Source organism: Chanodichthys erythropterus, chromosome 9, assembly GCF_024489055.1.
Source record: "Chanodichthys erythropterus isolate Z2021 chromosome 9, ASM2448905v1, whole genome shotgun sequence".
NCBI lineage: Eukaryota > Metazoa > Chordata > Actinopteri > Cypriniformes > Xenocyprididae > Chanodichthys > Chanodichthys erythropterus.
This window is the reverse complement of record NC_090229.1, coordinates 30,620,479-30,645,576: the sequence shown is the minus strand read 5'-3', so window position 1 is coordinate 30,645,576 and position 25,098 is coordinate 30,620,479. Positions and strand designations below refer to the sequence as shown.

The 25,098-nt window shown below is 34.6% G+C and overlaps 1 protein-coding gene across 4 annotated transcripts in view; it reads right to left on the bottom strand.

The window, feature by feature from the left end:
• Window positions 1-776: 776 nt before the first annotated feature.
• The window catches only part of si:dkey-220o5.5 (actin filament-associated protein 1-like 2), a 67,752-nt gene continuing 43,430 nt past the window's right edge, over window positions 777-25,098 (bottom strand). For 3 of the 4 annotated variants that reach the window (XM_067393992.1, XM_067393994.1, XM_067393996.1), the window contains exons 4-15: window positions 23,008-23,104; window positions 21,394-21,605; window positions 19,922-20,098; window positions 18,429-18,521; window positions 17,980-18,073; window positions 11,162-11,409; window positions 10,192-10,295; window positions 9,928-10,048; window positions 8,590-8,680; window positions 4,050-4,219; window positions 2,568-2,678; window positions 777-2,032 (exon numbers count right to left, since the gene is read on the bottom strand). In XM_067393992.1, coding sequence (XP_067250093.1) covers window positions 2,006-2,032; window positions 2,568-2,678; window positions 4,050-4,219; window positions 8,590-8,680; window positions 9,928-10,048; window positions 10,192-10,295; window positions 11,162-11,409; window positions 17,980-18,073; window positions 18,429-18,521; window positions 19,922-20,098; window positions 21,394-21,605; window positions 23,008-23,104 — 1,545 coding nt within the window. In that variant the 3' untranslated portion in view covers window positions 777-2,005. The remainder of the gene's footprint in view (window positions 2,033-2,567; window positions 2,679-4,049; window positions 4,220-8,589; window positions 8,681-9,927; window positions 10,049-10,191; window positions 10,296-11,161; window positions 11,410-17,979; window positions 18,074-18,428; window positions 18,522-19,921; window positions 20,099-21,393; window positions 21,606-23,007; window positions 23,105-25,098) is intronic. The other variant, XM_067393995.1, reaches the window with a different exon arrangement.

Genomic DNA, 25,098 nt, shown 5'->3' with positions numbered 1-25,098 from the left:
GTCAATCAATTTTAATTTTCAAATTATGTAGAATTTATCTCCATATCAGGCTAATCATGTCCAGTGCAAAAAATGTTAATTTGATAAACCCACAGGATATTTGAAAAGGTAGCCTACCTTAATTCAAATTCCACAAGGGTTTATATGAAATTTCACGAATAATACTTGTGCACTTGTAGTACTTCAAATTTTAACTGTACTTGCAGATAAAATATTACTGAAAGTCACTTTAAAGCAGTAGCTACACACTGCTAATAGGGATTAAAAGTGAAAAGGAGAGACAACCACATTTTAATGAAGGAGTGTCCAAACTCGGTCCTGGAGGGCCACTGTCCTGCAGAGTTTAGCTCCAACATGCCTCAAAACACCTGCCTAGAAGTTACGAGTATGCCTAACAAGACCTTGATTAACTGGTTCAGGTTTAATTGGGGTTGGAGGCTGGCTAAACTCTGCAGGACAATGGCCCTCCAGCACCAAGTTTAGAGACCCCTCTATTAAAGAGTAAACTTTCATGACTATGTTACTTAATACACTTAAGTACACTTTTAAAAAGTGCACTTTGTAATAATGCAAAATTATATATATATATATATATATATATATATATATATATATATATATATATATATATATATATATATATATATATTGTTTTTTTTTTTTTAAATAAATTAAATACATTTTAAGTTATGTTTGAATAATCTTTTATGCATTAAATAAGTACACTTATTTCAATACGTTGACTAACATACTAAAGCAGATGTCAAGTAGCCTTCTTGATTATGAATTTAACTGTAATATGTTATTCAATATTACATTTAAAGTTGTACATACACTGTATATTAATCAAAGAAATTCAAGTATTAAAGTATAAGAAATTAAAGTATATTTTAGTGTACATAAATGCTTGCCAGTACATACAGCAGTACACTTTAACCATATTTCAAGGACAATAGAAGAAATTTCATATAACGATATAAAAAAAGTCTCCTCACTGGTCCTACATTAACCTTGAATGAAATCATCACATTATGGCAACCATACCATTTTACATAAAACAAGCAGGAAAAAATAACAAGATTCATAGACAAGGAAAAACGAATAAATTATGCTTTATCCAGCATTGCTTTAATTATTGTACAAATACTATGCTCATTAGTGGTGTTTTTGTTCTCCACAGTTATCATTTGTACAGAAATATTAGGCTATTCTATCATAAACAAGTTACCAAACTTTACAGAAAAAAAAAAACTTCCCTAAAGTGGGATCAATACCAGCAAAATCTCTTCAGCTGTAATGACAAATCAATGCTTCATAAAAAACATGGTTATGGTACATAATTAAAAAAGTTCAACACATAATATACTGCATGTGCACTGAAATAAACTGTACAATTGTTGATAAATTACCACAGATTTGTGAGTCTTGTGAAAATAAAAAAGAAAGAGGTAATTACTCTTCAATAATCATAATCAATAATCATTAGGCTATAAGCATATCCTGTTTGATCTTCACAGATGATTCCTGATTTTGACCATAACAATGCCATCCTGAAAACCGCAAACACAGTTTAGGTTGAGTTCAAGTGCAAAGTGATTTACATAAGGATAAATATTGTGCTATGATGATACACGTAAAACTCCATTCTATACACATAGTTATTCTACCTGAAATGATGGTGTCGAAGTTATCTTACAATTCTAAAGAAATGCACATCAGCATCATCACAACAAACATTTACTAGAAATGTAAAAATGTTTTGCAGTTGCTCCCTATTTTGTAACCCTCTGTGTGTGAAGATGAAATTTTGTATATGAACAGAATATGGCGCTAAAGTGTTTGTTTGATCAGTTATTTTCCTAGCAGTACCAAGGACCCCAAAAAAAAACAAAGAACTTTAAAAATCCAAACCACTGCATGATCCACATGCTTGGAAAGAATATTATTTTCAGTGCAATAATATACTGACAATATGAGGGGAATATGGGAGAGTCTTTTCTTGATGTCAACCTGAAGCTTTGGTTTCCCACTCCTACAAACACAAACAGAAAGAGGTTAAGGGTCATAGCAATGTTATTATTAGTATTATTATCACACACACACACACACACACACACACACACACACACACACACACACACACACACACACACAACAAACTTATGTTAGATGCGATTAACCGATTTGACAGCATAAAAAAATATTACTGTTTAGGTTTACAGTTTAAGGTAAGAGTTTAGTTTCAATTCATTTAATATTTTTTATTCAGCTTTACTTCAATTCACAAAAAATTGTTTTAGTTTTAGTTAACAATAATAACCCTGGGTGACATTTACTGAGAAAAATTATGTGTTGGTCTTAATCATGCAATTTATGACTCTTATTAGTTAATTATTAGTTTAGTTTCTTCAGTGGAACATTTTTGTCCATATAATGAAGGTCAAAAGTCATTCAAGTCAGAGGCTGGTTTTAGTTGTCAGTTCATCTACTGAGTCATCGGGAAATCCAATACAATCACAAATCCATGTGGGAGGCTGTGCAGTGTGCTCATGCTGAAGGAATCTTACCTTCCTCCTTTGGAAGACCTTGCCATGCTCGATAAACAGGGCAGATGGAGCTTTCTTTAGTGTGTTTTTTGCTGAGGCAGTTCTTCTCAAGAGTGGGGTCAGAAAGCCCCCCTTTGAGAGACAAAAAAACAGAGGTGAGTGTTCAAGACATTTCCTTTTATAGGGTGAAATGGTCAAATATCCTAAATGACGCAAACAAGAGTCACAGCTGCTTCTAAAAACATGTCAAAAGTCAACAGACTCCTCCACTGAGCCTACTCATCATTGTTTGATAAAGTAGGGTCTAATGGTCAGTTAAAACAGCTCTTATCTGAGCGTTATTTTCTGCTCCTTGGGGAGGAAGTGGCTCCCAATCCAACCCACTGTAATTACTGAACTCACAAGAGCAGCAGCAACTGACAAACAAAGCGCCAAACAAGACTAGCCACAAAAAAAATACATTAAAAAATGGCCCAAAATCAAGCATTCTCATCTTTGTCTCATGTAATTTATCTTACAAATCAATATTTAATACTAACTTGTTGCAAAGTGTTGCAGTTACACAATCCAAACAACAGGTGGCAGTGTAATAATAAAACTTCAACTTCAGCAGTCATCTACCGAGACCCAAGTACCACTTTAAACGGCTCCCATCAGCCCTTACAAATAATACTATGGTATTATCATGTTTTTTGGGCATGTACTAAGTTTATTGTGGTTCTTCTAACATTACTGTGGTGCAAAAGGGCACTGTGGCAGCACCATGATACAGCGATATCATCAGATGGCAATGCCAGCATACAAGGATTTAGTTAACTAAAACAAAAGAAACATTTTAAAACAAACAAAAAAATTTTACTTGAAAAAAACAACAACAACAACAACAACAACAAAAAAAAAAAACGTTAATGGAAATAAAACAAATATATATAAAAAATGTGCATTTTCTCATTTTTCATTTTCATTTAGTTTACTTGATGTACAAAAATAACTCAAACTAAAACCAAAATAAAAATTAATAAAAACTACATAGACATATTCAAAAAATAATAAAAATGACAAAAACACACAACAAAATTACTTAAACTTTAAAATCAAAATGGAACATAAAAATAAAAACTACTTCAAAATATTAACAAAAAACTATAATAGTATCTCAGTGATACTAAAATATCATGAATTTACATGGTATTCCAAGAATAACAAGGTACTACCATGATATATGATCAAAAAAACTAAACAAAAATAAACAGACAAACAAACAAACAAACACATATGGTATTACTGTGGTACTGTCTGGTAATTTTGTAAGTATGGTAACAACATGGATTTCCTTGAAGTGTCTTCCCTTGGAGTACCAAATGCCATGATGCACGAATATGGTAATCATTCAGTACCGTGATACAATATAAAAGTTCTATGGTATTATAATCTGATATCATCACTGTACCAATGGCTACTGTGCTTTTATTGTAAGGGAAGTATCAGTTGGATAGTTCTTACCTGTGCTCGTTCAGTGCAGAAAGCAAGGGACCGTCTGAAGGAATTCCGTTTAGCTGGCTTTGTCCCCACGCTCACGAGGTTGATCTCTGACCCTGCTCGTAACTGCACACGACTCTTTCCTGTCAGGTCCAGCTTCTGTACACCCCTTTCAATCTCAAACACTTTTGTACCTAAAACAAACGCACAGGGGATTGGTAAGATTTTGTATTTTTTTTTAAAAAGAAGTCTTTTATGCTCACCAAGACTGCATTTATTTGATTACAAAATACAGTAATACTGTGAAATATTATTAAAATTTAAAATATATATTTTTTTATTTTAATATATTTCAAAATGATTTTTTTCCCCTGTGATGATAAATCTAAATTTCCAACATCCATTACTCGTGTCTTCAGCTGATTTGCTGCTCGAGAAACATTTCTTACTGTTATCAATGTTGAAAACAGTTGTGCTGCTTAATATTTTTGTGGAAAACTTAGTACATTTTTTAAAATGATGAATAGAAAGTTCAAAAGAACAGTATTTATTTGAAATATAAATCTTCTGTAACATTTTAAATGTCTTTACCGTCAATTTTTAACAATTTAATGCATTCTTGCTGAATAAAAGTGTTAATTTTTTTTTTTTTTTATGTACTCAAACCAAATTGGTAGTGTATGTTACAATGATGTCATTTTTGTATAAAAACGTAGGAGTCAAGCACTGTAACATGTATGTTCTGTTTTAGTTTCAGTTACAGGCCTGACTGAGCCATCAGATTTTATTGAAAAATATCTTAATTTGAAGATGAATGAAGGTCTTAGGGGTATGGAACAACATAAGCGTGAGTAATTAATGACAGAATTTTCATTTTTGGGCGAACTAACTCTTTAAAGACACCCCTGTGTTGTATGCATTCTTTACAGTCACACCTGACATGACATACAGCTAGGCATGTGACGGTATCAAATTTTCATGTTGCGATTAATTGATGAAGCTTTTATCACGGTATACGGTATTATCGCGGTATTAAAATAAGTTGCAAAACCATTTTTGTCATAATTTAACAGGTTTAAGAACTCTTTTTTTAATAAAACAAAAACAACTCTGACTGAAATTTTTAAACAGATTAAAATGCAAAAGAATTAGGCTATAACGAACAACAGATAACACTTTACTCTATTTAATGCATTAACTAAGATTGAGCAATAGCTACATTTGTTACAGAAAGTTTTTTTTGTTGTTAATGTTAGTTTAGAAACACAACTGATTATTGTTAGTTTTATCTCAGGTCCATTAAATAAGTTATTTTGATTTTAGTAATGTTATTAAATAGTAACTAAGAAATTAACATTAATTAATAATAATTAATACTTTATAAGTATTTTTATTGTCAGTTTAGTGATAATGAATTAACATGTTAACTAATGAAGCTGTAAGTTTTACTGAACAATAACAAATAATCAGAGCATTTCTAATCATTAGGGCATGTTGTAGTCCAGATTAAAATATAAAAATGTTTAGGTTTGAAAATAAATTACTTTTAAGTCGTTTTTAAGTATTCAGTATTTGGTGCTGTGATGAACAACACTGAGATTACAAAAAAATGAATGAAATTACTTTGTTTGCACGGTTTCCGTGGTAACCGCTGCACGCTGCTGTTCCATCAGCGCCCTCTGCTGTCAGAGAGTGAACGCGCACTTTCATTCAGCTCGTCTCCTTGTTCAGCCATGTGCTTCTCGTGCACTTTGGGATTGTTTACATCTCTAAGCGCGTGTCCTTTTGACGCAGAATACAGCGGTGTTGTGCATTTTATACGATTGATGGGTAAAGTATTCTTAATTGCCTTATAAAAAATTAATAATTGGTAATAAATTATTATTTACGGTATTCTGAAGTGCCGACGATTACAATATCGTGAATATTCATTATCGCGATTTATCGCATTACCGAATATCGGCATAAGTCTACATACAGCCAAAAAAAAAATATATATAGTTTTATATATATCGAATTTGTTCCCACAAATTAGGAATTAATTCTCTCATTTTAGTAAAACTGTGGGCACTGTGAACTAATTCGTTCACTCGTTTTGATTTAACTAAAACAAGAGAACACATTATTATATTGTGCCCACTATTTAATTAAAACGAGGGAAAAAATTAGTAAAACATGCTGATGTACATGGGTGGGGCTTCGTAAAAACTGACCGATAACGTGAATAACATGAATAGTGTCAATGAAGGGCTTGAGATAAAATATGAGAGATGTGACGTGTAAAGGAAAAAAAAAAAATCAAGATCAATTTAATTTAAATATTTATATTGTGCATAATTTCTGTAATTTTGTGTGATTGTGCACCACAGAATGCTTTTAAAACACTAAACATCATTTAAGATGTGGTGAAAGTGACATTTTGTGGAAATATTCATAACTTTCAGAAGTCCACTGCTGAACAGTGTTAGTAAGCAAAACTAGTTTGAGTATGAAAAGCATTTTAAGATCATTTATTTTCTAAAAGGTACTGTATGGTTATTCATCGTCTTGCAGATGTTTTAGATGTAGATGTTCACTTTTCTACATTTTACCCTGTCTTAATCTCCTCCCCGAGTATAGCACGTCCTGGAAAGTTGGGTTCAAAAAGAAAACATGATATTCTCATGGTTTTGACTGAAGAATCTTAAAGGATGTGTGTGTGTGTGTGTGTGTGTGTGCATGCATGCCACAATGCTACATCCCTGCACTGCGACCAAAACCACAAGGGAGAAGGGAAAAAAAAGGCTAGCCACCACTGATCCCTACCAAAATGGGAGCACAAGAGTCTTGCCTTCCTCCGCTGAGACAGTCCAGAAACACAGTCACCTCACATGCCCTATAGTACACACTATAAAACACATGCTTACACACTGACGTATTCTAAACACAGCTCCAACACTACCATTCAAAACTTTAAGTGTCAGTAAAGGTGTTTTTTAAGAAATTAATACTTTTATTTGGCAAGGATGCATTAAATTGATCAAAAGTGACAGTAAAGAAGACATTTATAATATTATAATATTTCAATTTCAAATAAATGCTGTTCTTTGGAACTTTCTACTCATTAAAGAATTCTGAAAAAAAAGAAGTAAGGTTTCCACAAAAATATTGAGCAGCACAACTGTTTCTTGAGCACCTAATCAGCATATTAGTTTGATTTCTGAAGGATCAACTGACACTGAAGACTGGAGTAATGATGCTGAAAGCTCAGTTTTGTCATCACAGGAATAGATTACATTTAAAAAATACTGTATATTAAAATAGAAAAGATTAATTTTAAATTGTAATAATATTTCACAAAGTAAAAGTTTTACAGTACAAACTGTATTTGACAAACCTGACGAGGAAAAAAAAAACAGCACTGTAAATAGGTCCATAATCACAATTTAATAAATCAAAGTCACTAGAAACACTTTTGTCAGTAGAAAAACGTAATGTCCATTTGCACAATAAAAGATCAGAGCATTAATATAAACATTAAGAGCATTAGCTAAACATTCATTAACATTAATTATGTAATGTTAAAGCTGCTGTCCGTGACATTTGGCCCTCTAGCGGTTAATATACAGAACTGCACGCGTCTTGCGGAGGAACATTGTAGCCGGAGCTACTTTTCTCCGTGTATGTCTATGGCGAGTCGCGCAGTTACGGTGATACTCTGCGGTGAGTCCTACCAGTCCGGTCTGAAATAGTCAGAATATAAACACTTATTATAAGTGTACCATAATGATTCAGAATAAGTAATAACACGGTTTGGAAAATTGATTCATGTTGTATATTCTCATTATATAATTTTTGTACATTTTTAACACAAAAAAAGTTGCGGACTGCAGCTTTAAGTAAAATATTGTTTTATACAGATCACACTGGCCTAATTAAGCTAATAAAACATCTGAAAATCACAAAATTATGCTCTGGGATGTTATGGATATCCATAAACCATGAGCATGGAAAGCTGAGCTTTGAGCTCAGGCACCATCCACCATATAATTATTTAACACTGTTCAAATTAAAAGCAGATGCCTCTAAATTGTCAAGTATTTGCCCTAGACGAGGGAGTGATGGGTAAGGAAAGCTGTGTATGTCTTAATCATATGTTTGTGCTCAAGTGGGAAATGAGCTTATGCTCACGGTCACCTAGAGCCCGTGAGAGGGTCTATAAATGTAGATCATAACTTCCAATATCCATTTGCATCTCTCATTTTATTGACCAAATGCATTAAAGTATTCTTAAAGATTTGTATGAGAGAAAAATGACCTGGAAAGACTGATTATATGTGATGATGCTGATCTGCTTAAAGCAATGAGGTTAGAGTGAAAAAAATTCCTATGAATGTAAAAGCAGTTTTAAAATGACTTTTACAACCAAGTTGGTGACAGAATGAGTGGGATCGGGCAATGAGAGTAGAAAATGGGACAAAATGAGAGAGAACTATAAATGTACAGTATATTTTAATCTTAATGCATTTCCTTTCTTAAAAAGTGCAACTCAGGATTAGGGACTGGAGTAATATGACTGACTCACTGTGGTTGCTGAAGATTTCATTATTGCTGTAGTTGGCAGAATCCTTGGATGACACCAATTCTCCATTTCCACCAGTGTAGGGTTTCTGAAACTGACAAATGGATGGAACAGATGTATAAGTAAGTAATGTTAGTTTGTCAGACTTGCAATGAACAAGCAAGGACTGTCCATGAATTCAAAAAAGGCAACATGAAATCAAAATTTACTATCATAGTGCACATTGAGAACAATTATGCGTTATTATGAAATATTAACACGTTATTAAAAATGCTTGTCTTTGTAATCTTTCATCAAAATATGGTAACTTCCTCTGAAACCATTTTCCTTTTTATGGCTGATGTCACCAAGGATGGATATTCATTCTGAGATTTGCTACACATTACATTTAACAGCGTTATTAAATGATTAGTGTTATTAGTTTTCAAATAACTTTAAGGGATTGTTAGATGACAGTAAATGTAATCTTAATGTAAAAATATAGAGAAAATGAGCATCACATGGAGTATCAGCCGATATATATCCAATATTGACTGATATTTACTGAAAAAAAATCTGTCTGAAAAAAAAAAAAAAATCGGCTAATAAGGAACACAGTACCAATTGTGCGTTAACACGTACACAATCATTCAAAAGTTTGGGATCAGTAATATTTTTTTATGTCTCTTATGCTCACCAAGATTATTTAATCTAAAATACAGTAAAAACAGTAATATTGTGAAATATAATTACAAATTAAAATAACTCTTTTCTATTTTAATATATTTCAAAAAGTAATTTATTCCTATGATGGAAAAGCTATATTTTCCACAGCCATTACTCCTGTCTTTCAGACATAATTTAGAAATCATTCTAATATGCTGATTTGGTGAACATTTTGAACAAGAAACATTTATTATTATTATTATTATTATTATTATCAGTGTTCATAACATAAGTTTTGTAATATTTTTGTGAAAACCATGATACATTTTTAAAACACTTTGATGAAAAGAAAGTTCAAAAGAACAGCATTTATTTGAAATAGTACTCTTTTGTAACACTATATATGTAGTTACTGTTACTTTTGATCAATTACTTTTTTATTTAAAAAACAAACAAACAAACATGTTTTGAACTCAAAATTTCTGAATGGGAGTGTACAAACATATTTATTTTGTTGATTTAAAAAAATGCCTAAACACTAAGCATAACAAGTGATATATAACTAATCTGCAGACAAAACTGACCAGTATGCTCAAACCAGAGAACTACTATTAGATTTTTAAAAAAATCTAGTTATATAGGTCACATGCACTTCATTCTTCATTGGTCTTTTAAAACCCCCCTGCTGGACCGTACCATGTGCTCAAGTATGGATGAGTTTGAATAGATGGGCTGAGAGTGAATTCCACCACACAGCTGCTGAAAGGGGTCGTCCATGTACATGTTTGAGGTGGGGAACTTGCGGCTTTTCAGACCACTAAGGAACAGAGGAAACAGAAGAATGGAAAGAGGATGCAGAAAGAATGTGAGTATTTTTGTGAGTGTGTGTGTAGTTCAGTGATTCATCCTTGGTTCATATGGAATTCTGGCAGCAGACAGACAGCATGTGATTGTGCGTACCTCAGTGACTCGTGGCTGGTGTGTTGATATGGAGAACCAGCTACAGTGGAACTCCCATCCTGCAGGAGCTGAACCCACTGCTCTTTATCATCTTCACAATTTGCCTGTACATTCATACATGAAGAAAAAAAATCTACAGTAATTAATAAAACAGTGATAACAGTTCAAAACAACAAGAAATCAAAATACACCACATTCACGTTGCTCATAAATATCCCTGTCCTTTATATGTAGGCCTTACTGTTAAAGTACCATGGTACAGCACTGGTATCAGATGGTTAGATACCAGTGCTGATTAGATAGATTAGATACTGTGCTAATTTTATATATATTAGATAGATTAGATACTGTGCTAATTTTATATATACCAAAGTACATGAACAAAAAAAAAAAAAAAAAAAATCAATGAAAGCACTATTGTAATGTACTTTTTTGGTATTGTTCGGAACCATGGCATGTGTTTAAAAAAAAAAAAAAGGCATTACCATAGTATCATGCCCTAAATATCCAGGGACTTTCTGTTAGTGTGTAAATGTTTGCCTCTAAAACGATGTGAGCAGCGAAAAAAATATTAGCAAATAATATCCTAACATGACTTCATGCCATGTTGTTACTATTAAAATATTTTTAATTGAAATAAATCTGAAATAATATAAAATTAAAAATTTAATGAAAACTTAAACTTCCAATTTTAGTTTAAATTCCAAAATAAAAGTAAATTAAAGGTAAATAGTAATATTTAAAAAAAAATAATAATAATAAAAATTATTTTTATTATTAAAACTAAAAAACTAAAATTAAACTGAAAACTAAAGCTCATTCAAAATATTAATAAATACTATAATAGTATATAAATAATATTAAAACAACACTGTTGTTACTGTAGCTTCTCTAAATCAGTTCACAGCATAGAGATCAACATCTGAGGTAAGCAAATAAAAAAAATCATGAGCAAAAATCTTTATCGTACCTCTAGTACAGCCACCTGGTCTCCGTGCTGTGTGATGGTAATGCGGTAAGCATGTGCTGTATCTGGGCCGGGACGGACCTCACTCCCTCTGAGCTGAACTGTGTACTGAGGGGTCTCTTCTGACTCCTCATCTCGATACATCTTCAGAACCCCGTCCTCCACCCGACACCAGAGACTCTGCCACTGACAGTTCATCAGCACATTCAGGAAGGCCGCTGAGGACAGTGGACAGAGAGAGACAGAAGTGTCTGTCCACACATGTTATCAGTGCCTGATAATAATTTGTGTGTACCTTATAACATTTCAAATCGTGACATTTGTTGGCTGGTGTTCTTAAAGTTGCCATGTTTAATTTGAGTTTAGTTTAAATACTTTATACTATTTCAGCTGAAAAGCAGATGCAACTATTAGTATGCCATTCCCTTACAAAAAAGAGGTTTATAATTGTGCTTTTAGTAAACTTCTTGTAAACTAAAGAAATATAATACATACATTCAATACATTCAATCTACTTTTTATGTAACAAGTACACAGAAAAGTCTTAATATATTTGGTCTATACGTGTTCTTATGATATACCTGATCTTTTGATTGAGATATACTTACAGTATGAAAGGTATACATATTTTAAGTATGTTTGGCTTGTTTAAAGTAGTCTATACTTTTTCACACATAATGGCTTCTTTGAGGTAGTACTCCAGCTCATGCTTAACACACTATGAATAAACTTATATGTTTAAGTTTAGAGTAACATGTGGGGTGGAACAGTTTAGAGTAAATAGTACAGTACATGGGTGGAACTGAATCTGATCTTCACAGTGCTCTCAACACACATTTTATTGACAATTCTTTCAAGATGTGAGTGTATTGTAAAAAACTTTATACTGGCTTCTATTATAAGCAGTTACCAGAATAAATCATTTTAAATCTCTAAATAAAACATCAAGTCATATAGTAAAATGAGCCAGTCCCTTTATGTAATACATAAATCATTGGTATAAATCCACTGGTAGTGTACATAGGAGTTAAAAAAATCAGCTTTAAGGGTCTACAAGTCTACTTTTTGCTCACCCTCATGACGTTCGAAACCCGTAAGACTTTCGTTCATCTTTGGAACACAAATGAAGATCTTTTTGATGAAATCCGAGAGCTTTCTGTCCCTCCATTGACAGCTACGCAACCAACACTTTGACACTTCAAAAAGTTCATAAAGGGATCGAAAAACTAATCCATAGGAATTGACTGGTTTAGTCCACATTTTCTATAGAGACTACATCACTTCATATCATGAAAAGATTTAATTTAGGCTTTTACTCACATAAATATTGATCAGCAAACATAAACAGAAGCTCAACTGAACCTGCTTGATGCGTGAGAAAAAACCACATGCGGAAGCTCAAACGTGCAGAGTAACAAACGAGAACGAACTTCACTGGCTCTCGCACGTCAAGCAAACATGCTTCCGTTGGTTTACCACAACCAATGTGTGAGGTGATGAATGTTTATATGCAGGGCTTGACATTAACACCTGCCAACCCACCAAATTGTGGGTAGATTTCAGCTGTGGTGTGTAAGACAGCCACTCCCACTAGCCACTTTGGCGAGTTGAATATAATTTCAGCCTACAGCCAAATGAAAGGTAGCCAAGCTTGTCGTATCACAAAATTACATTTCATTTACAATTCGTTATCGATTAACTTGCAGTTAGTGAAGGTGGATAGGCGGAATTGCGCTGAATGACACAACAGAAACGCTCTCTCGCGTGCGCGCTCTCTCTCTCTCTCTCTCTCTCTGTCGCGTGTGGTCGGTTCTCCTTGCGCCTGAATAGTCAAATACACGCACACACAGATGTAAAAATGCCCATCGTGTGGAGTATCTCGCGTTAATAGTCAGTTATGGCTTAAGTATACGTAAATAGGTGGAACTGGATGTGTGTCAGTATATTACGTCCCTGAATTCAGCAGCCCAATTAAACATCTTTCTGTCATTAATGTTAATCAAACAACAACTTTTGTTAAATAAATGTATACATGTTACATAAACCTATTGTATCTGAAAAGAAGATTTTTTTTTTTAAATTTACTATTGTATTTGTAATTTGCTATTTTGCTTCTTTGTTCTTTTTATATAGTTTCATAAAAATAAATTTCTAATATGCTCATATTGCCCACCCCTTGCTCACCTGTACATACCAGCTGATATACAATGTAGTCTTGATTTGGGTGGCCAATCTGCATTTGAAAGTTTTAAAGGGTTTTAAATCTTCTAAATCAAGTAAAACAACTCAAAATCAAGTAATTTAAGCATGCCAAAGTCAACTTTAATCATAAAAAATGTAATTTCCCAACAGCAAAATTGGGGCCAGTGTAAACTCTGAGTGGCTAGTAACTTTGGAAAAACCACTAGCCACTGAACGAAAAAGTTAATGTCAAGCCCTTTTTATATGTGAATAAAAGTCTAAATTTGAAATGTTCATTATATAAAGTGATTGTGTCTCTTCAGAAAATTTGGACTAAACTGCTCAATTCATATGGATTTGATTTACAACCTCTTTATGAACCTTTTGAAGCATCCAAGTGGTAGTTTAATGGAGGGACTGTCTACGGAGGGACAGAAAGCTCTCAGATTTTATCAAAAAGATCTTCATTTGTGTTCCGAAGATAAACGAAAAGTCTTATGGGTTTGGAACGACATGAAGGTGAGTAAATTAATGACAGTATTTTCATGTTGGGTGAACTATCCCTTTAAAGTACAATTAAAGGTAAATTTGTTGATGTATAAAAAATAAATAGAAACTTAGGATACGAAAAATGAAAAAATAATACATTTGTAAACTATAAGTATGATGTTAAGTTCATGTAAAGAAAACTATGCTGAAAAAAGTATGCTGAAGTATATAGCTAGTAAACTATCAGTATACCGACAAGTTCTCTTGTATTTCACTGTATATTTGCCATAAACAAGAAAAACGAAAACGTTAGGGTTGGGCCACGAAAATAAATTGATTTCAATTCTGGAATCAGATACTTCTTACAAAATTAAAATTTTGATTCCTGTGTGCGCATTTTAATGTGATTTTAAACCATGCAAGCGCAAGTAGATGCGAAAGAGAACTCGATTCGGTAATTGCACGGTTTTCGTTGCACACACATATCCAGTGTTGCCAAGTTGGGCTACTTTTAAATTGTTGCTGCAGGTTTTTTCTGCGGGTCCATATTAAATAAAAGACACATAATGAATATGTTGGATAGCTAAATGTAAACCTTATTGGAATCAAAACTGGAAATCGCTAAGAATTGTTTAAACGTCCTGACTTGGCTCAACCAGTGACGTATGTTTGGGTGTCTGTTAACCAACCAATTGTAGATAGGGGGAGAGTTTAGAAGATCATACTTGAAAACATTTCAAACAATTTTTGCCATTCTGTTTGGCTGAAGCTAGTAGCACAGAAATTACACACTTTAGCATAAAACAAACATCCGAGTCTATAATCAAAGTATGCTTATGCAAACACATATAAACAAATAAACTTGTTTGAAGGTTTCCCTTTTAAGTTGTTTGTGGAGACACGTGAAGTAGACATCTACACGTCTGTAATCAGTGAGCGCACGTTTTCAATAACAAAACATTAAAACATTACTCAGCAAGTGGTAAGCCGTAACCACTTCTAAGTTTCAACTAAACTTTTGATCTTCCCCAAAATCTAATTAGCTTATTTCTTTCATAAAATAAATAGCTTACTAGTTCCTACTACATAAACAAATACATGCTCTTCTTCCATAAATGCTGAGCCACTATCAAAAAGTTCACCCAAATATTTAAAACCCAACTTCTGAGTTCATTGCTGTGGTTGTCACCTCAATGTCAAAGGTGACAATAAAATCTCACAGGAATCCATCCAAAGACAATGACACAGTGTGGAAAACACCCAGCCAGTGTCCTGTACGGCATGCAGTGAATTTAGCCCCTAATGAATAACACCAAAACACTAGCGAGTGAACAATGACACATTTGTGCTAATAGCAGGGCTAGCACAGATGCAATGTATGCAGACCTTCTCCACATAAGGGGTATTAAGCATTATGTTGTTGGCAGACTCCTTTAATTAGAAACAGCATTGAGTTTCGGAATGACAACAAAGAACTATGGGAAATGCAGACATTAAACAATGGAATCAAAACATACCCTTTTTACATTCTTAAAATTTGTTCCTGATGTTATGGTGAATGATTCATCAGGGCACTTTATTGTGCAAAAATTGCATAATTTTTCATTAAAATGAAATAACAAATTGCAAACTTGGTAGGCTGGAGTGCATAAAGTCATGATTTAACAGAAACAGCGACAGATCTTTTGAACGAAATGGTTGTTGAATGAATGGGCAATCAAAATGTAATAACTTGATCCCCCTCTGAAACAACTTTCCTTTATGGCTGACATCACCAAGCCAAAGACTGTTTATTTACCAAGACAGTCCACTCATACTACTATGAATGGGAGAAACTGCAACAAGCAATGTGGCGGCATAAGTCCCACCTTCTAAAGATAAGAGCCAATAGGCAATTGGTAAAGTAAAATCACTGCAGTGGCTCCAGTTACCATAGAATCAATCCGTGTCCTGAGACACGCTTAGGACTGCATATGCGCATTAGCTAAAACAATCTGAAATGTGCACTTTTTTAATGCCATTTAAGCACAAGAAATAACATTTGAGGGACTGTTAATGTGAGATTTAAATTCTGATTTGAAATATATTTAAATGTGAGATCTCAGTATTTCTCCATTTAAGTTGACAGGAGTTGGTTTTGCCCAAAACGCTGCCCGGAAGTGTTGCAAATATGGTCGCTGAGTGGCTCTCCTTGATAGGGACTTTCAAGGGCTGCATCTGAAATCACATACTCTCGGGGTAGGTACTTCTTTTGAATAAGTAATTACTTCTCGACCATTATGTTCTAATTTCAAATAATAAGGTTCCACTACAAATAATGGTAACCCTTTATTTTAGGGTTCAATACTCACTTTTAACTTGTTGCTTATTATTAGCTTGCATATTACTAGAATATTGGTTGTTAATTCATACTTACTGAGCACATATTAATGCCTTATTCTGCATGACCTTATTCTACATCACTTAATCCTACTCATACCTAATTTTAAACGCTACAAAAACTATCTTACTAACTACTAATAAGCAGTATATTATGAGTTAATTGAGGCAAAATTTGTAGTTATTAGCGAATACCTGTTCCCTATATTGAAGTGTTACCCAAATTAATAATTATCAGCCAGTTTGACTGAATGAGCTGTCAATTTACCTTCATGTTTTATTTTCAGTTGTCAGAAGAACATAACGCTTGATATTTTAATGTGATATGGTATCACAAGAATATCTGTTGCAAGAGCTCTTTTCAGTCTGCTGCATTCTTTTCCTCATGATTATTAATTTTTTCTTTGTATTCCAATGAAAAAAGACAATATACAGTGGGGTGAAAAAGCGTTTGCTGCTAAGGGTGGCCCAACCAGTTATTAGGTTTAGGGGGCAAGCACTTTTTCACACAGGGCCATGTGGGTTTGGATTTTGTTTTCCATTCATAATAAAAACCTTCATTTAAAAACTTCATGTTGTGTTACTTGTGTTATCTTTGATTAATATTTAAATTAGTTTAATGATCTGAAACATTAAAGTGTGACAAACATGCAAAAAAATAATAAATTCAGTAAGGGGGCAAACACTTTTTCACACCACAGTATACTGTGCATTTGTGGTCTGCTCTCCCAATTTACTATACAATATATCATATGAATGATTCACTGGAATGCACTAACAATCTCTTGTTTTCTCCCCAAATCCTCACATCACTTTCCAGGTTTGTTATCAAAAAACCTGCCTGGAAGTTTCAATATGCCTAGTTAGATCCTGATTAGCTGGTTTGGGTGTGTTTAATTGGGGTTGGAGCTAAACTCTGCAGGACAGTGGTCCTCCAGGATTGAGTTTGAACACCCCTGCTTTAAAATGTGATTGTCTCTCCTTTTCACTTCTAATCCCTATTAGCAGTGTGTACTGGAATGTTTCTAAAGCGGGTAAATAGAATATATGTTATCTGTCAAAATGACAGAAAGCACTTTGAAATATTATCACTCAATGCTAAAGTTAATGAACATTTTTGATTAAAGGCACATATTACATAATACAGACAAATATTACTAGTGATATTTAACCCATTCATCATATTGCTGCAGAAAGAAACAAGCTTTTGGAGTTATCCATTGTCTGTTGTAGTAATTTGTTAATCATTTTACAATTTTAAATTTCCTTTCAATATTCGGTGGTTGAAGGGTGAGTACAAAAATGTCACTTTATTCAACCCAATTTTTTTTTTTTTTTTTTTTTTAAGATTATCATTGCATTCATAGAGAGAGCCTTTCACTGAATGTTTACAGTTTACAGAATTCGGACTTACTATATCCATCATGTTCTCATTGTCATGTGACCTACCAGCGTCAGATGCGTTGCTACACTACCATTCACAAATCTATTTCTCGTGGCTTCATGGGATATTAAAGTGTCCACTGGATGCACACATCAGAATCTTGCCGACTCTTTTTATGAAAACCTGTGGATTCAAACAAATTTCTCTTTTCACATACAGTTTTTCACCTGCTATATAATAAGGAAGTATGTGATTTCAGATGCAGACAAGCTCTCTTATTTTTCAACCCTTCCCCTCCAAAAATTTGGTTCCATTTTGGTACAAAACACCCACTTTTCATCATCCAACTAACTCCTTTGTGTGTCCAAGTGCAAATTTATCTGCTCACCTCTGTCTTTGTCTTTAATCTCCACACTGCTAATTGCAGATGGAAGACTTGAGATTTTCTCTTCATCCGAGTCTGTATGGAGGACAGTACTTGACTACAGCGAGAAAGAGAGATCGTAAGAACTCGCTAATTGACATAAGCAAGCACAGAATGTTCTCCAACACAGGTAAGTCAGTCCTTTATTTACAAATTGGCTTAAGATGGAACACAAGACTTTGCTAATCAGTTTAGTACATGGCTCAAGCCAGCAGAACATTCATGAAAGAGACTCTATGGAATGGACGTAAGGGAAAAGTCTCCAGATGAATAACCTCCAAGCTAATTCAGTAACATCTCTTTCAGAGAAATGAAGTTATGCTGTTACTCTCTTGCTGTGTCCATCACATTGATAATGTTGTTAACATAGAGAGCAGAAACTGGCATGGTGTCAGTGAGTATGTGTGATTTACCCTGCAAGAGTCCAGCCTCTCGCTTCTCAAGATGGATGAGGAGCTTTGGGATTCAGGCTCATAATAAGAGGAGCCACTCACTTCTTCTATAATCTACAAAGGAGACAAACAATAAAAAAGTTAAAGTTACAGTTTAAAGTTGACATGAAATGAAAACTCACCCTATGTATTTTGAGTGCAACGGCCACATCAAATCCAATCAACAACCGATGGATAGAAGTCCTCGCCCTACATTTGATAAACTTTTTTTGATAATCCGTTACACTCGGATGTACACTCACCAGCCACTTTATTCGGAACACCTTGCTAGTACTGGGTTGCAGTAAGGGGGTCCTTTTACCTTCAGAATTGCCTAAATTCTTTGTGGCATAGATTCAACAAGGTTCTGGAAACATTGCTCAAATATGTTGGTCCATATATTGGTGTCATGATAGCATCACGTAGTTGCTACATATTTGTCAGCTGCACATCCAAGATGTGAATCTCCTGTTCCACCACATCCCAAAGTTGCTCTATTGGATTGAGATCTGGTGACTGTGGAGGCCATTTGAGTACAGTGAACTCTCTGGCATGTTATCCTGCTGGAAGTAGTCATCAGAAGATGGGTACACTGTGGTCATAAAGGGATGGATATGGTCAGCAACAATAATCAGGAAGGCTGTGCCATTTAAAATTGGTACTAAGGGGCCCAAAGTGAGCAAAGAAAATATCCCCACACCAATACACCACCACCACCAGCCTGAACCGTTACCATTACATACAAGGCAGGATGGATCCATGCTTTCATGTTGTTTACGCCGAATTCTGACCCTACCATCTAAATGTTGCAGCAGAACTCGAGACTCATCAGACAAGGCAGCGTTTTTCCAATCTTCTGTTGTCCAATTTTTGTGAACCTGTGCGAACTGCAGCCTCAGTTTCCTGTTCTTAGCTGACAGAAGTGGCAGCCAGTGTAGTCTTCTGCTGCTGTAGCTCATGTATTTCAAGGTTCAACGTGCTATGCGTTTAAAGATGCTCTTCTGCAGACCTTGGTTGTAACGAATGGTTGTTTGAGTTGCTATTGCTTCTCTATCAGCTCAAAACAGTCTGGCCATTCTCCTCTGACCTCTGGCATCAACAAGGCATTTTCGCCCATAGAACTGCCGTTCACTTAGAGATGGTTGTGTATGAAAATCCCAGATCAGCAGTTTCTGAAATACTCAAGACCAGCCCGTCTGGCACCAACAACCATATCACATTCAAAGTCACTTAAATCACCATTCTTCTTAATTCTGATGCTAAGTTTGGACTTCATCTTGACCATGTCTACATACCTAAATGCAATGAGTTGCTGCCATGTGATTGGCTGATTAGATATTTGCATTAACAAGCAGTTGATGTACGGATGTAAAGTGGCCAGTGAGTGTACGTCACAATATAGAAGAAAAGATCTGTCGCTACTGTCGACTTTAAGTTTAATGTATACGTAAGTCTAAGTTTAGACTTGATCAGACCTTCCTCCACTCTTCAGCCTGCATGCTGCTCTGGAAGCCCAAGATGATTGTGTCGGCACCGGCCACCACCTTCAGCTCGTGCTGCATTTTCTTGCTGTTTTTAGATTTGTAGACCACGTAGCAACCCGTGAGGTGTAGCTCCAGTAGAGGGTGTAAGTCTTTAGCACACTTAAAACACTGCCAGGGAAAAATGCTTGTATTACAAACTGAACAGTAACTTACAACATGCAGTGCTTTGTAAGGATGTAAAAAATGTAAATACAAGACAGATGTAGACTGAATGCAATGTTTTTAGACACTTAACCGCATGTAATTTCATGTTATTACAGTAAATGAAAATGTATTGTAGTTGCAATTAGTTGCAATTTTAAATGCAATTAGTTGAACTCTAGAGTTGTCCGTGTTTCATGCTCATATACTGGAGTCCCTTATCATGCAGATTTTGACTACATGCTCTGAGTAGTACTGTACAGTAAGAATGTTATTTCCCATAGAATCCAAAATTAATTTTACTACATTAAGTTAATTCTATTAACTGATCTAAATATTTATAATTAATTATATCTAGTTATAATTTATACAGTATAATTTTAGAGCTAATTTGCTACAAATGTTTGCGCTTGTCAATTTACTTGTATTTGCGGCATTATTTAATGCCCCAAAAAAGCATGTCTTAACACATTTTGCGACATGGTTGCAATTGTTGCTAGGAGGAGACACCGCAGAGAACAGAAAGTGCCTGGTAGAAGCGAGAAAATATTTTCCACTCTTATTAATTTCTTTGGAATGCCAGAGAACATATCATTTGCCAAGCCATGCTATTTTTACTCTACTTATTATTTAGTTTCCTGAGAAAAGCATATGCGTAAAATCTGCATATATACAGTATGTGCCTATATATATATATATATATATATATATATATATATATATATATATATATATATACTGTATACATGTGTGTGTGTGTGTGTGTGTGTATGTAACAATCACCTGTGCCGACCCGCACCTAATGAGCATCAGCTCTGCTTATTTGTGACCCAAAGCTAATTTGCACTGCTCTTGGTTGGTCATTATGTAAATGATTTGACTGTGTCCATGTGCTTTAATTAAAAAAGTAAATCATGCGCAAAACTTGCCACTCCCATCGCCGCATTTGCACTCTTGTGCTAATTTGCCCTGTTTAGTAAATCTGGCCCTTAATATTAAAGTGGTGTACCAACTGGGGTTCCCTGTATAGGTTACAGAATTGAGATACAGTACTGTTTTCCTTGAAAAAAATTAATAGATACTGAATCAAATCAAATTGAATCGAAATTGAATCGTGAAATTTGTGTCAATGCCCAGCCCTAAGAGAAATGCACTACCTAATAGCACATAAATGGGAGATGCCCATGTTAACAAAATAACAAAGCAGTTGGGAATAATAGAAGCATATTTTTAAATAGATGAAACTGAACTGAGGCTCTCACCAGTAGTGAGTCGTGCTTAATAATGAAGAGCTGGCGGGTCCACTGACCCAACCACTTCTTCCTCCAAAGGTATCCGCAAATGCGTGACTCTGGCACGGGTCTTAAGCAGGGTTGCGAGGAGCTCCACTGGATGTAGTGAGCTCTGTCCTTCACAAACTCTTCCTCCTCTTCACCGTATGACTCATAGTGACTGCTGTCTGAGTCCACTTTATCTGAGGCAAAGACAGAGATTTTAGCATTACAACGTTTTTAATCTCACACATGGCTGTCAGTTGATTTATTAAAGGATTAGTTCACCAAAAATGAAAATTCAAAAGTCATTAATTACTCACCGTCATGTCACCAACACCCGTAAGACCTTCGTTCATCTTTGGAACACAAATTTAGATATTTTTGATAAAATCCGATGGCTCAGTGAGGCCTGCATTGCCAGCAAGATAATTAACACTTTCAGATACCCAGAAAGCTACGAAAGACATATTTAAAACAGTTCATGTGACTACAGTGGTTCAACCTTAATGTCATGAAGTGGCGAAAATACTTTTTGATGTGTGCAAAAAAAACGAAAGTTGTTTTTGCAACTTTAAGTAAACACTTATGATGTAACAAAGCCTTGTTTACTGAAATCACGTGACTTTGGCAGTTTGATACACTGATTCGAAACAAAAGATTCGTAAAGCTTCAAAGCTTCATGAAGCAGTGTTTTGAACATCACCAGATATTCCCCATCACATCGTCCATCACTAGATATTTTCAGCGCTTCATAACGGTTAGGTCCCAGTCAGTGCTGGGCCTGTGTTTTTTCTTTTGTGTTTGGTTTGTAGGTATGATGTTTGTGGGGGTGTGGTTTTGCCAACTGAGGCTCATCATTGGGGCTATAAGGATTAAAGCACTGTGGATTGGCGGGGGTGCGTTACAATGTGACTGCACTTGACCTAGCGACTTCTATTCTATTCTATTATCTTCTATTGTTTTTCTGTTGATTATATTTATTTGTGTTAACATCCATGCTGACCTGGAGCTTACAGTCCTCTACCATGCACTCTTCACTACTGACGCCCATATACTGACTACTGATTGTTTGAATACTTTTTTTTTAAATGTTATTTTGTTGAATAAATCATCTCTTTTCTCTACTTGCCTGTCCGTGCTGCCTCTCGTTCATGTTACAATTGTGAGCCGGTTGTAACAATAACATTAAGGTTGAACCACTGTAGTCACATGAACTGTTTTAAATATGTCTTTAGTACCTTTCTGGGCATTTGAAAGTGTTAATTATCTTGCTGACAATGGAGGCCTCACTGAGCCATCAGATTTTATTAAAAATATCTTAATTTGTGTTCCAAAGATGAACGGAGGTCTTACGGTTGTGGAATGACATGAGGGTGAGTAATTAATGACAGAATTTTAATTTTTGGGTGAATTAACTCTTTAAACTTCTGAATCGTCTCTTGTACCATGTAAAAAAATCATGCAGGTTTGGAATGACACAAAGGTAAGTAAATGAGAGAACTATCACTTTAAAAATGAACTAATATAGCAACTGCTTTAAATTTGTGATATTCATTGTAATATTCAGCTACTTGTCTTATATTAGTCAGCTGTCACACTGACCTGTAGTCTGACTGGCCAGGACAAATGGTTCTGCCTCCTCGTAACAGTCCTCATCCTCTAAACAAGGGGGTTGTGGGGGGACAGCAGAACTCATAGACTGAAAACACACAAAGAAAAGCACATTAAATGTATTTTTAACGTAAGGACACCTTTTATGCATACCAATTCTGAATTTATTTGGACAAAAATACAGTAAAATAAGTAATAGTAATATTGAAATATTACTACAATTTTAAATAACTTTTTTCTATTTTAATACGTTTTGAAATGTACTTTATTCCTGTGATGCCAAAGATGAATTTTCAGCACAATTTTCAGCATTACTCCAGTCTCCAGTGTCACATGATCCATCAAAAATCATTCTTGTATGCTGATTTGGTGCTCAAGAAATTTGGTTATTCTATTATTATCATCAGTGTATCAGTAGCAGTGCTGCTTCATAAATTTGTGGACATTTTAAAAGAATAACATTGATTCGAAAAAACATTATACCATTATACAAGTCTCTTTTCCTTAATATAATGCATCCTTGATGGATAAAAGTATTAATTTCTTTCCTTTTTAACTGACCCTATATAATTAAATATTTAAATCAACACTGTAGAGGAAAAGCCACAGTGAGGACCACACAACAAAATCTGAACCCTGATCAATCAGAACTCACATGAGCTGTTCATGGCAAACCACACAGCTATAAATGACAGCAACACAGCTAGCCAGAGTGATCACCTGAATGTGAACATGAGAGGCACTGTATCTGAGGTTTACATGGAGGAAAACAAAACTGAGCTGATAGGGAGCTTAAACCCCAGAGTTTAAGTGCAGCGTGACATTTATAGGAAGAGAGAGAGAGACTATGTTTTTAGTTGTACTAAGGGTCAGTCGGTCCACAGTGTTTATGAGAGTATGGTGCAGACTGTTCTAGAGGAGCACAGCTGAAGGACAATGGCTGTGGTCTGCAGTGGGGTCAGTAATTTGTAGTCGGACATTGAGGGAAAATCAGTGGCACTGAAACAAAGCCTTCTGGGAGTTGAAAACAAAAAAGCAAATGCAGAAAGCAGAATTTTTAAGGTCTTAAGTTCTGTACTCTTCAAGTTCATGTAATTCCCATTTGCCTTAACTTGATGTTTTTCAAGATTCAATGCGAGTTTTCTTTGGGAATTGCATTGACATAACGTCCAAAAGAGAAATCCTCCTAAAGAAAATAACAAAACAAAAAACAGAAAGAAAGAAAAGAAAAAAGTGAAGTGTACTTACAATAAAAGCACTTTTAAAGCACAACTGAAGACAAATGCCATAAGGAGATTATTGAAGCATTTATGTTGGCTATTATTATTGCTGTTGTTGTTGTTTTGCTTGATTGGTCTTTATAGCTTGATTAAAGTCAAGTCCTGTTTAAATATTTGTTAAGAAAATGCTTTTAACCTGCAGAAAATTACCAAATAATAGACTAAAAGGGACTGACTTGAAGCAAGGGTCTTAACCCTTTTATCTCCAATTTTTGCCTCCATGTTGGAACTAGGGGTGCAACGGTTCTCGGTAAAAAAAAAGAACATTGAACCGCACTGTTCTCCACTTACGTTCCGGCACGCACTTGCACCACGGTTCATCTCGAATGATGACTCATAGGCTAATATGGTTTGTTGAAAATAGCAATGTGGAAAACAGACAGACAGAGTTCAGATAATGTATGTTTCAGTCGATGGATATGCATTATGGCTTCCCAAAACATTACAACAGTGATAATCAAAAAGTGTGGACAAAACAGTCACTCTTTGTAAACTTTGTTTGCTCTATGAGCAGTCACTTACATATGCACTTATATGTACTGGATTGTGCATTGTCTTAAAGGGAAAGAAACTATTTCTGCTCTCTGTGTTTTTAATGTTAATCAAACAACAAATGACAAAGAAATCACTCACTGCTCTTCACAGAGTAGCTTTTGTAACTTCAATAATGATTCATCTTTATTTAATTTATACAGTGAAGGTATGCTGTGTTATTTTATATTTGAAGATTTTCTCTATTATATTGATTTGTGCTGTTGCTTGTAGTTTGACTATTTGTTCTTATTTTCTTTATTTTTATTTG